The 12,905-nt window shown below is 54.3% G+C and overlaps 1 protein-coding gene across 2 annotated transcripts in view; it reads left to right on the top strand.

Annotated features, from left to right (window-relative positions):
- The first annotated feature begins 641 nt into the window (after positions 1-641).
- The window catches only part of LOC102064235 (unconventional myosin-X), a 99,931-nt gene continuing 87,667 nt past the window's right edge, over positions 642-12,905 (top strand). Inside the window, exon 1 of one of the 2 annotated variants that reach the window (XM_074548613.1) lies at positions 642-785. Coding sequence is in view for 1 of the 2 variants with exons in the window: in XM_014265709.3 (XP_014121184.2) it covers positions 6,375-6,395 (21 nt within the window). In the remaining variant the exon portion in view is untranslated. Of the gene's footprint in view, positions 786-6,129; positions 6,396-12,905 lie in introns of those variants that run through there. The other variant, XM_014265709.3, reaches the window with a different exon arrangement.

Here is a 12,905-nt window from a genome sequence, read left to right as displayed (position 1 = left end):
TTCCCTTGTGTGTCTGAAAGTCCTTGCAGAGGGTTTTGTCTCTGCTTTTCAGACACTCAAACTTCATTACAATAAAATGTGAAAACCTTGTTTCCTCTTCCCCATGAGGAAGGGTTTGGGGGGTGTGGGGCAGGTAATGGTGGCAGGAGGTGGCAGCACAGTCCATTCCTCACACTGGCAGGAGAGTGGCTCTGGTTTGCAATCCCCAGCACAAGTGGGTTTGTTCAGATGTGAATTCCCCATTTTGGGGAGGGCAGAGCTGATGCAGGACAATGTGTGAAGCTCCAAGAGCAGCCCCAGCTCAGCAGTGCTGAGGTCCTGCTGGCTGTTGCAGATGCCAAGGACCACCCTCAGCAAGTGCTGCTGAACACTGGGGACCTTGCACATCCCTGCCACGGCCCCAGCCCAATGCTCTCTGTCTCCCGCCCTCCATCCACCTCCCCTTTGTCCCTGCAAAAGAAGGGACTCACCAGCCCCAGGAGAAGCACCAGGAAGAGAAGAAAGAGCTGAGCAGGGCCCTGCTGACCACCAGGGGAGGAACCTGCCCTCTCCAAGCATGGACACAAACCTTCCTTCCCATGGGAACAGCAGGTTTGGACATGTCCCTTGTGCTGCAGCCAGCCTTTCCCAGAGCCAGTTGCACAGACATTGCCACAGAACTACAGGGCAGAGATGAAGCTCCATCGAGCTCTGCTCCCTCACACAGGTCTTAGCAAAGGGTATTTTCCTAGCACGGATGTCTGAATCCTGGGCACAGGCTTGGACAGCATATTTCTTCAGTACAGGTGAGTGCTCCTGTAATTTGTCTGGCCTTCACTCCTTTCCCTGGGAGGTTTGCTTTCTGGCTGCTGCCCTGTGCCCCTGCCCCATTCCTCCCAGCTCATCATCCCCTCAAGGCTCTCCAGCCCTCTGGCTCTCTGAGGTGCCTGTGCTGGGACTGGTCTCCAAAGGGACTCTTTGCAGAAGTGATTGAGGCACTTCTGGTACAATTCTGTGCCTGTGCAAGGTTCCCCTGTCCAGGTGCATACTTTTGGCTGGGATATACCTGGTCACAAGCTGCTGTGTTTTGCTCGGCAGAGATGGCTCTCGTGAGCTCCCATGCAGAGAGGGGGCAATGCTGCTGTGAGGTGTGGACAGGGAAGGCTCAGCCTGAGCTCTGAAATGTGACTGCCAAAGCTTCCTCCCTGCAGGGAGCAGCAAGGAGGTGGGCTGGCACCCAGGAGTGTCCTGCACAGCTCAAAGGGGGCCATGCAGGAGTCAGAACAAGGAGAAGTGCTGAGCATCAGTGCTGCACAACATCCCCCATCTCTGCTGCCACTTTGTTCTGTGACCCCCTGGGCTGCCAGATGTGATCTTGTCATTGAGCAGGATGGGAGAATAATCCTCCTCATGTGATTTCTGCAGAGAAGGGGGGACCTTGTGATCTCTGCTGCAAGAGCCCAGCTGGATGATTTCCTTCATCCATCAGCCCAGTGTCCCTGGAGGATATCCCCCCTCCAGCACACAGAGTACAGCAGCCTCACTGGAGCTGGGACAGGCTGGGGCTGCCTCGTGCTGTGCCAGGCTCTCTTCCTCAGCACAGACACCTGGCCGGAGGCTGGGGCCAGCTACTGCTGCTCTGAACTGGGGCTGCACTCTCTTTTTGGCCCTGGAGGTGTTAGCACAGCCATGCCTGCTTTTTTCCTTCGCTAGTCCAGGAGCACAGCATTTCAGGTTGCCTCCCAGGACTTTTAAGGGACAAGCACAAAACAGGGCAGGGATTGGCATTGGTTTGGCTGCAGGTGCACAGCAAGAAGAGCTCTCTCCTTCAGCACAAAAATGATTTTGCAAGCTGAAACTGTGCAGGGAAGATCAGGAAGAGGAAACGTGCATGGCTCAGGCTACCAGCACCCATCAGCAGAATTCAGCCACAGCCAGGGGTAGTGATACGACACCATTTAACCTCCTTGCTTGCTCGCCTGGGCTGGTTGTGAAGGAGACAAAGAGCTCCCCTGGCAAAACAGCCCAGTCTGGGAATTGCCTCCACCACAGCTGCCTGACGTACTTTCTACAGCGTGAATCACAGAGTAATGGTATCTGCAAGCAAAGCCCTGCTTATGCATTTAGTTGAGCAGAATCCACAAAGCTGCTTGTAGCAGAATCAGCTGTGACCTCCACAGCATTGTGCCATTAATAGCAAGGTTTGGTCTGGGTCAAACAAAAGCAGGGCAGACTTAATAGGAGAGGAAATGAGATGGATGCGCTCGGCTGGCCTCTCCCCACATGCTCCTACTGTAATTATAGCCTGGTGCTGTTCAGCTCCCTCATTCACAAGTCTCATCACTGAGGCTGCATTTCTCGTGGCCAAGGTGTAAAAGCCACCCACAGATTTGTTGTGGCCCCAAGCAAAGTGGCAGCAGCACAAAGGGAGCAGTGGCAGGGAACCTCAGCTCCTCACTGCCAGGAGCTGGATGTGTGGCCTGGGATGTGGAAGGGAAAGGAAGGAAGGGTTGGGCTGAAGGAACAGGAGCAGGACCGCTATCTGCAGAGAAAGCTGGAGATACCTGATTATGGGTTTGGTTTGTCAGCATGGCCAAGTGCACATGGGGCTGGCAAAAAGTCCCAGCTGTGGTGCTGGTCCCAGTGATGCAGCTCAGGAGGCTGCTTCAGAGGGACATGGGGGTGGCACATAGTCACAGGGGGGTGGGTGTGCCCAGCATCCACCCCCAGGCCCATCTGCTCCAGTGCTCTGCTTTTGTGCTCAGGCTGAAAATGAAGACAACATCCTGTTTTCCTGACCCTAGAGAAAGGGCAGCCCTGGAGGGCATTCCTGTGCCTGGATGGGATAAGAAGCTTTTCCCACTGTGATCAGACTAAGCAAGGGTGTAGCCACCCTTGTCCTGAGCTCTGTAGTGTGCAGAGGCAGCGCTGTGCCTTGCAGTGAGGCGGGCTCACTGCTGGTGGCTGAAGTGATACGGGAGCCAGCAGGGTGCCCAGGACAAATAAACCCTCCCAGCTCACACCGTGCTCCCTTAGGAGCAGGACTCCCCCTCACGCTCTGCTCTCTGGGGGAGCAGGTGCCGCAGTGCTTGGTGTGACCCTGTGAAAGCCTCTCCAGACATCCTTAATCACATTCCTCTGGAACAGGGACACATCTGGTACAAACATGATCCTGTCCCCAAGGAGCTCAGGCTAATTCCTGTCTCAGAGCCTCGGAGCAGCCCTGGGCAGGGAGAGCTTTGATCATCAACAATCACCACTGCCACTTTGCAAGGGATGGGGCTGCAGCAGGGATCCACAGCTTCATGAGCTGAGCTCAAGCAGCCCAAGCCTGAGCTGGCCTGGCCAGACTGACGAAGTCTGAGGGGTGGCTGGGCTACCCCACAGTGTGGGAATGGGAGAAGGGAGAACCTGCACTTTTCAAATGTTGATTTGTAAGCTGATTTCAAGGAATTGTGAAACTAGAACAAGGAAAGGGCCAGAAGTGTGGGATCAGTTTGCACCCTACTGCATGGTCTGTGTGTCCCCTTCCTCTTGCATGCATGTGTTAGGAGAGTGCTTTGGCATCGGGGTCTGGCAATGGGTGGCATGCTTGATTTTTGGCTGCTGTTCTCATTAGTTCTCCGTCTTTGGTGAACACATTCCTGGCTGTCCTGTGCTTTGTGCGAGGGGGAATTTGCCTCAGCAAAGCAGCAGGGCCTGTCAGGGGGGGCTATGATGGTGGCAATGCACAGCACAGCACGTGTGCTTCCTTCTGCATCTGTGCCTCCCTATGCCTTTGTCTGGGCCAAGGTATCCTGCCTCTGCTGCTGGCTCTCCCAAATGAGATCATGCCAGGGATGACAGTGGAGGAAATCAGCCCTCCACCCTACGAGCACAGTTCTGATGAGCCATTGAGGACCTGCAGCCAAGGTGTCACAGCTCATCCCCTCACAGCTGATGGCAGAGCAAGTCTGTGAGATTCTTCCCACCCACAGTGGGGCATGCCGGCCTGCCTGCCTCCCAGGAATGTGCCAGACCCGTGGCAGAAGAGGAAATTAAGATATTGTCTGGAGTCCAGGAGGAATTCCTGCCTCAGCTTGTTCCTGCCAGTCCTCTGCCGACCTTCCCTCGGCATGGAAAGCCCAGCAGGAAGCTGACTCACTGTCTGCTGCTGCCACGCTGGGTGCGGGGCCGGCTGCCTGAGGGCTGCTCCTTTCAGGGATGCAGGGATCGCTCAGTGCTCAGACCCACCAGCACCTGCCTGCCCTGGCTGTCCTCTCCCAGGGCCCAGCACTCTGCTGACAGGCAGAGAGCAGCCACGGCATCCTGGTTCTTGTGCTGGGCTGAGAGGAGGGTTGGGAGCTCCTTGAGTTGCTGCCACTGCTGCCAAACACTCAGTGAGCACTGCTGTGCCAGGCTTGGGAAAGGAGGCAGCCCCGAGGCTGGCGGGAGGATATGGGGGCTGATGGGCTGGAGAGGTCCTGGGCTTTTCCTGCACAGTGGGGCTCATGTGATAGTGAGTCAGCAATCACTGCTTATCAAAGCTCTGTGAAGAGGTAGGTGGTCACAGCCAGCCCTCCCCAGAAGCAGCACCTAAAGCCAGCTAGGGAACAGTTCAGAGATTGCAGCTTCCAAGTGGGCTGTACGAATGCAGGACTAATGCTATAATCCTTCAAAAGAAAGGAACAAATTTCAGGTGTAAGTTTCTTGTCAAGATACTTCCCACCTTTTCTACTCAGCTGATATAGGGCTTACAGTGTCTGTCACTGATGCCCCATTTGGGGAATCCAATGTTCATTGACTGAAGAGCTGGAAAGTTACTTTGTTCTAAGGACTGGGTCAAGGCATCTTCCTTTTCCCTCTTGGAAAGTGTCAGCCAACAATAGTGTAAACGCTAAAAACCTTGCCCTTTTGAAAGGTTCTACCCTTCCCTTCTACCCTGGATGACAGGAACCATGACAGGAACCATGGCCAGAGTTTCTCCTGGGAAGTCTGGGAGGGGATGTCTGGCGGCAGAGATCCTTGTTGGTGGAGACTGCTAGCTGGCAGGCAGATAGAGGAGAAAGAAGTGTGCTCCTCAACTTTCCCGTGGTTGTGAGGAGCTCCACGGCCCCCTGGTGACCAGCCAGAACTGAGAAGCTTAGCAGCCAAAATTGTCTGCAGAAACAGCATCAGCAGGAATCCCCTCTCCTCCCATGAGGAGAAGGCTGGCTGTGGCAGAAACAGCCAGGTGGCAAATGTGTGGCTGTAAAGAGGACTGTCAAGGACACTGTGAGTAGATCTATCCCCTTCTCTGACACAGTGATTTGCCTTGTGGATAGAGGTATTACATGTGAGAGAAGAACCGCAGTTGGGCTTCTGGTGCCATCTTGCATGGTGCTTTCATAAGACAGGGAAAGTGGTGTAGATTAAACTAATCCAGCACAAGTACAAAAGAGCCTGCATAGTCACGCTCAGGATAGCTCTCAATAACTTGGTATTAAAATGGAAGGACACAGTGACAGTGACTCATATATCAGGAAACTACCAAAAGGCCCAGAGAGTGAGGGTGGAAGAGTGGTGGGGGTGGTCATCACAGGTGAGGCAGTGGCCTCAGTGTGACTCTGTCCAGTGGCAGATGTCAAACAAGATACTGCCAATCTACCTCAGATCCCTCTCCGTGTTTTAAGCAGTTTAAAACCCTCCCATTATTGACTAAAATAAAAATAAATTAAAAAACCCTTCCCCCACACCCCTCCATTAGGTTTCCTTTCTTTCAGAAAAAATATATAGTTTCTGATGGCACAAAACACCTGCACAGAGCACTTGTGAATCATGATCTGGCCACACTTCGATTTGTGATCGAGTTCTATCTTTGAACTATGATTTGGAGAAACTTTGCTCAGAGTACTGCTCTTTGCCACCTGTTCCAAATCTCAGAGACATCATTTCGAAGCTCTATCAGCATTCCTGTTAGCGGTCCCTCTCCCTGCATCACGCTATGATGGTCTGTGGAAAAGCTCCAAACCCGAAACGTTTGCTGTTCTGGGTGACATCAGTTGTCCTTACAAAGGTCCGCACTTGGCTCCTGTGCCTTTCCAGCAGTGTCCCCCGTCCCCGCCGCGTGTCCGTGGGTGGCACCGGCCGCTCGGGCCTCCCCCACCCCAGCCCTTCTCAGTCCCCTCCTCTCGAGATGCGCTCCTCTTCCTCGCCGCTCTCACCCCGCTGCTGCTGAGAGCTCCGGCCCGGCACGGCCCCGCCGCTGCCGCAGCAGCCGCACTCCGGGGCGGGCGGAGCGGGGCGGAGCGGGCGGCCCGGCCGCTCCCCGCTGCCCGCGGCCGGCGAGGCGGAGCCAGCGGGGCCGGGAGCCGTGCCCGCCCGGCCGCGGCGGTGCGGCGCTCAGAGCCGGGGCTGCGCTCCGCGGGGCTCCGCCGATGGACGCCTCTCTGCGCCAGGTGGGCAGCGGCGGCACGGACGCGGCGGCGGGGCTCGGCCCGCTCGGGGCCGGCACAGGCGGGGACCGGGCGGGGGCCGGCAGGATTGGGTCTCAGCCGGGCATCGGGGCGCCGTGCCCGGGCCAGGAGCGCCCCGGGGCCGTGGGACGTGCGCTCCCCGCGGGCCGCGCCCCCGCGGCCCCCTCGCCGACACGGTCCCGGTTGCACTTTCTCTGGAGCGATGGGATGCGGAGGGTTTTGTCCCCGAGCGCTCCCCAGCCCGGCGCGGCGCCGCGCAACCCAGCGAGGGGCTGAAGCGTCTGCGGGAGCCGGAGCCCGGCCGATGTGCGGTGTCGGCAATGCCGACCGGGGCTGCTTGCGGGAGGAGAGGTTTGTCGCATGATAGTCATGGCTGCCCGGTGCCGGCTCCTTAATGCTCTGGAACGACTTGAGGGTCCGGAGCCTGCTCCTGCCTGCGTGTGTGTCTCAGAGCGGCTGGCCTCGGGGCACCGGGCCGGTGGGCAGGCGGGCAGCGTGCGGCGGGAGCGCCCTGCCCTTCCGTGCCGCTGCCCAGTCACCGTCACGGCGGCGGGCAGAGCGGCTCCCGAGGCCGGACCCGTGCTGGTACCCGCGGCTCTGGTCCCGCCTGGCCGCGGTGCCCTCCCTGGCTGAGCACTCGGCCGTGCGGACACGGAGCTGCCGTGGGCAGCGAGTCACTGAGTGCGCGGGGCCAGGTGCCGGGCACAGCCCAGGCGCTCCGAAATTCTCCGTGCTGTTTTTCTTGCCCGAGCAAACACGGGTCTGCAGCCCAGCCTGGTGATGGCTTTGGTTGTGAGGGACAGGTGGGTGCAAGGCCAGGGCAGCCCATTCTGGACCCATGGTGACAGTGGGTGCCCGTGGCATTGGCAGTGGGCACGGCAGACACTGTGGGGTGACGGGGCCTTCTGGAGGTCTGCAAGCCTCCTGTTTGGGGCATGACACATGTGCCCCCTCCAGCCCCAGATGGTTTCCAGGCCATTAACCTCAGTGTCTGGCCCTGCGAACCGCGGGTGCCGAGGGGGAGCTAGCAGCGCTCCGGAGCAGCCCGTGGTTGCTGGGCTGGAGCAGCTGATGGGCTCGGGCCTGCCCCCTCCCTGGCGAAGCGCTTTCTTTATCAGAGCAGATGTTTTCCCAGATCTGGCCCCAAAGAGGAAGGAGTGGCTGCCCCCGGGCTGTGCGGCTGGGGCTGCCCCGCAGCGTGCGGCAGCATCGCCAGCATCCCTCAGCCATTAACTGATTAACCTGCTGCTCCTGGAAGTCTGGGCCGTCTGTATCTAATCAGATGGAGGCCAGAGTTTCCCAAAGGGCCATTTCACCACAGCCTTTATGCCCACCCCTCTGTCAGGAGGAACCTCCTGGCCTCTTGCAACAGGAGTAGCCACTGAGGAACCTGAAGGAACTGATGGGAATGGGAGGCTGGAAAGGGGATGCCCAGAGGTGCACGCCTCAGAAAATAGCAACCTTCAGAGAACTGCCTGCTTTGTCCATCTCCAGGACGCTGTCCAGGCATGATTCTGCCATTATCTGAAGAAAAAGGGATTTCCAGGGGAGGGCTGAGGGGCACTCCTGGAGCCAGAGTCTCTCTAAGAGTCACACATCTCTTGTAAATCACAGACTTTAATCCTGATGAAGCAAGGTAGGCAAGGCTGGAGAACTGGGGTGAGTGTGTGCAGGAAGGCATCAGACTGCTTTGCAGGAAAGGCAGTGGGGGTGGGAGAGAGGGAATGTGACTTCCCCAAAGCCGGAATGTTTGGCATTTGCTGCACCCCAGCCACTCTTCCTCCTTCTCCATGGGGGGTTCTTAGCGGGAGGGAAAGTCTGAGTAGAAGGGAGTTGCTTCACTTCTTTCTGCAGCAGCAGAATACGAGCTTGTCCCAGGGGATGCGTCTAAACCCCAGTGTGCTCTTGGTCCTGCCTTAGCAGGCTCCCATGCTGTGCTTGCAGCATTTAGATTATCAAACTCAGCTGTGGATCAGTATCTGGGATTAGGTGGGGATGCCATGGGTCTGCACAGCTCCCCCTTTGGCATGCTGGAGACCAAAATGGCTTTGTGAGGGTTCAACCCACTTGCCATCCTGGTTCTGCAAGGGAGGAGTAGTTTTGGCCAGGTGTGCCAGCTCGACACTGTGGGAGGGTTTCCCGTGTGCTGTACCCTGCTCTGCATGCAGACCCCAGGGGCAGCGAGCTGCTGGGGTGGTGGCTGCTGCTGCTGCTCTTCTCCCACAATGTCCCAAACGGGTCAGATTAGAAAACCTTCATCCTCACTGAGTGGTACAGCACTAAGATGTGTGTGTGCCTGTGCCATGGGAGCTCTGCTGTGCAGCATGGCTCAGAGATGTGATGGATGAGGCCTTTGCTGCAGCAGGGTGTGAGTGGAGGAGCCGTGTGTGTGTGCTCTGCCATCCTTGCATGGCTGCTGCAGGGAGTCCTGTGCCCAGGCAGGAGGAGGGCCCTGGAGGCCTGGGCTGTGGCACGGTGACAGATGATGGTTTCCCTGTGTGTCTGGAGTGTGGGCAGGATGTGGGGTTGACACAGAGGATGTGACTCGCTCTCCAATTCCCCCTAAGGAGCAGGAATGTCATGGACAGGGTTAAAGGAGACACTTCTCCCATCCTGTCCTTCTGCACTCCAGTTGGAGTGACCAGTTAGCAGGGTCCCATAGTCAGTCAGCACTGAGGAGCAGCATTCAGTGGAGTCACAGACGCTGCTCTCCTTCTCATGTGCCACTGGCCTAGAAATGCTGGCATTTTAAGTGTTAAACAGCTTTCCTCATTGCTCTTGTGGTGAAATCCAAAGCTTTTCATCTGTGTTGTAAAATAAATCCCCTGAAATTCTTAAGCTTTCTGACATGGGGAGAGAAAGGCGGGGTAATTCTGTCTTCATTTCCTGCATGGCTGTGGTGATTGGAATTGTCCTCTCCACAGCTGTCATGGTCTTCACTTACTCTTCCCCATGTTCCCCATGTTCCCCATCCTTTCCTGGCCACAGCCCTTCTCTTCTTTGTGGCCTGGGATATCTGCCATGGAGACAGGGAGAGGATCCATCTCTCTGGGGAATGCACGCAGATCAGGGAGAAGCCTCAGAGTCAAGGCTGTGAAGGAGTACTAAGGCTACTGAAGTTAGCATCATGCATGCCCTGAGCTGCTTTCTTGGCCCAAACTGACGTGGAAGCAGCTACCTCTGCCAGGTTTCTTTTGCTCTGGCAGATTTGCCCTGACTGCTGACTCCTTGATGCAAGTGGAAAGTGCCTGACTGCTCCACAAAGCCATCAGGGAGTCTACAAACTGTGGCCCTTTACTGGCCACAAGACACTCAACTGAATTTGCTGTGCTTTGGGCATCTCATGGTGTGAAGTCATGTGTATAAACATCTGCAGGCAGATGGGGAACATGGGTAAGGAGAACAACTGAAAGCACTTGACTGTGAATGCACCTTTGCAGTGTGGAGCCTGCCTGATTCATGGGTGCAGCAGGTACAGGACTGGTCTGATTTTTGGTTGCACATGCAATTCTCACCAGCTTTGGGCTCTCTGTTGAAGCTGCTTGGATGCATCATCCAGAGACCTGTGTCCCCAGGGAGCCCAGGTTGTGCTGGGTGGGAAGGGTTTGTACATGGCTGGATTAGGTTTCCTAATAGCTTGGTTTGCCCTTCCCATGCTCCCTGCAGTTGGGAGAAGGAGGAGCTCCTGTGAGAGAGGAACATGGCCAGATGTCCTGGAGAATCTATCCAGAGACTCTTGTCTGAGATAAGGGAAATGGTTCAGCTGACGTGGATGATGCTGACCATGAGTGATGGGCTGTCTTTACAGATAACAGTAAGCGGAATGCCCATGGGTTAACAACCATTGTCTTAGGAAAATGCCATCTTGGAAAGAAAAGGTACTAGAACATCATCTTCTTTAGCAGTGAGGCTGCTCTTTGAAGGAGTATTCTGGCCAAGCCTGTCTCCACCTCTCAGGAACATGTGCTTTGCCAGCTTCCCCTGACAAGCTCCTCTCAGTCTACTGAGAATATTGTGACCTCTCAGAAAGAGGACCTGTAGGGATTAGGAAGAGATAGAGAAATGCTGACTGTTACATCCATCTTGTGTATGTAATGCTCTCTGTATCAATACCACACAGAGCACCCCCTCTCTGTTTAATTTGCCTGTATAGTGCAGCTGAAGAGCAGTACCACTGTCCTTGAAGATACCCATGCAGCTGGTGTAGCATGGATGTTCCTACACACGGGATCCTCCATGCAACTGTGTCTCCCCTGAACCATTCAGAGTGATAAAGAGGCAGATATAAGACAAAAGGGTTTGACTGCCCTGTTTTGGAGCAGCAGTTGCAAGGAAGAAAGCTCTTGTGCCAAAGGTGACATGAAGAAGTGTCTGGCGGAAGAGAGGGAGTCCTGCTAGCTCCCTCCTTAGGGCATTCATCTGGAGCCAGGCTGCGTGAGCCGTGACCTTGTCACATCCCATCAGCAGCAAGAGGGTGGGCTGGCACAGGCTCTCAGTGAGAGCCCCCACATGAAGGAGAGCCAGGCTGCCCTGGGCCAGCATGCAGCTGCCCCACTGTGGCCTCCAAAGCCACTTTGTTCTGCTCTGGTTTCACTTCTTGCCACACTTACATTTAACAGAATGATCACAAATGTTTTGCAATTTCTTTTTCCCCTTTTGCTGTAAGGAGAATATGTGAACTATCTAAATGTGATTATTAAGACTGAAACTTGTGAGAGTCTGGATTTCCTGGTTATCTTGCAGTTACCCTAAACTCTGCAGCTCTGCCTCCTCATTTCCATCTGAGATCACCCACAGTTCAGTGGTGATGTAGAGCCAAGTCTCAGGAAAAACACCTATGGAGGGCTGTTATGCCTCACTTGGCACAGTGCCCAGAGGACTGAGGGGTCCTGTCATACAAATGTAATAATTGTCACAGCAACTGAACTGGTGGTGGGGCCTCTCACAGATCCAGTCATCAGTCTATTTCATGAGAAGGTGGAAATTAGGGTTAGGATGATGAGGGGTGTATTAGTGCTGTTTATTCCTGTTACTTGCATCTTGAGCCAATGATGAAGATTTGGCTGAATCACACTTTCTAGAAGGGCTTCTTATTTCTGGAAGATCCCTTGCTTTTTGCAGTTTCTTCAAGTGGTTACACAACCTTGTTTTAAAATAAATCCTGCTTCATTTCTGAGGTGTCTGGCAGATCCATCCGTTTTCGGGTCCTACTTTTCTTCTGCTTCATGAGACTCACTTTGTCCCAAATAACTTCTCTGCCTGCAAAAAATGATATTCTGGCACCAGGTTGCCTCTGGGTTGCTGCAAAGGTGAGCCAGCAGGTAGCAGAGAGGGGTCTCAGTGCTACTGTCTGTCGTGTGCTCTCAGCAGGGTTGAGTTAGTGAGGATGCAGGGGCAGAGATGAGGTTGCAGCCCATGCTGGGCCACATGCTGCTCTGATCCCCCACTATCACTGTCTGGGCTAGATAGGTCAGCCCTAGCTCTGGCAAATCTACATAATGACATTAACATCTTCACAAATACTTTTGCACTACAAGGGATCCTTCTGAATAGCAAAAATGACTGAGCCTTTTATGTTGTCTCTGGAAGGCTTCTTTCTCACACCTCAAAGCATAAGTAAGCAGTAAACTTCCTTACTTCTGTTTATACATCCCGGACATGCATCAGCTCTTGTTGCAACCAAATGTCCTGGGAGTTTCTGCTCAGCAATTTGCAATCTTCTTTGGGTCTGTGACTTTCCAGAAGACATTCCTCTGTTTGAAGTACTCCTTGCATTCCTTCTCTCCTGATGATGACCTTTCTGTTTGGCTGTACTTTAATCCTGTTTTGTTCTAACAGGGGGCTGTGGAATCCACACTGCTCTGATGGTCACATCCTTGTGGGGACTTATCAGCCAGATGTTGGCATCTGCTAGTACTGTCAGAATTACATGAGATTTTAGGTCCTTGATGAGAATATAAAATACTGCTGACCCTGTCACTGCAGGCATTTGTTGGAAACTCCCTCAATTTGTAGTGATCTTCCCCATCATTACAACAGTTTTGAGATCCCTTTGCTGCTGTTTGCTCCTCAAGAGCTGACTTTTACTGAAATTCTCTATTCTACATGGGCAACACCACGAGAGTCAATCATGGTCAGCACAATTATCTCGTGTGCTTGGATGCTAAGGAAGAAGAAGCCTTTTTCACTAGACTTCCTTCCCCATGTTAACTGGCACTGGACAGCAGTTAAAGCCAGAATATCCTTAAGATGGAACAGCAGAGAGCAAAACCTCTGTATTTTCCCTTGGGTTCTCAGACTCAGCAACCTATGGTTGCCAGGGATAATCCTGCTATCATTGCTATTTAGACTCTGACTCTTTCAATCTCTTGGAATTTCCTCAGCATTACCAGACTTAGAAAAAACTAATAGCAACTGTTGAGAAACTTTATTGGACAGATCTCTGGGAACTCTTAGACCTGTTGATTTTTAAAATGTTTTGTGTCATTTCCA

This window comes from Zonotrichia albicollis, chromosome 10, assembly GCF_047830755.1.
Source record: "Zonotrichia albicollis isolate bZonAlb1 chromosome 10, bZonAlb1.hap1, whole genome shotgun sequence".
NCBI classification, from domain to species: Eukaryota; Metazoa; Chordata; class Aves; order Passeriformes; family Passerellidae; genus Zonotrichia; species Zonotrichia albicollis.
The sequence above is the reverse complement of the archived record's forward strand: the minus strand, read 5'-3'. Positions and strand labels throughout refer to the sequence as shown.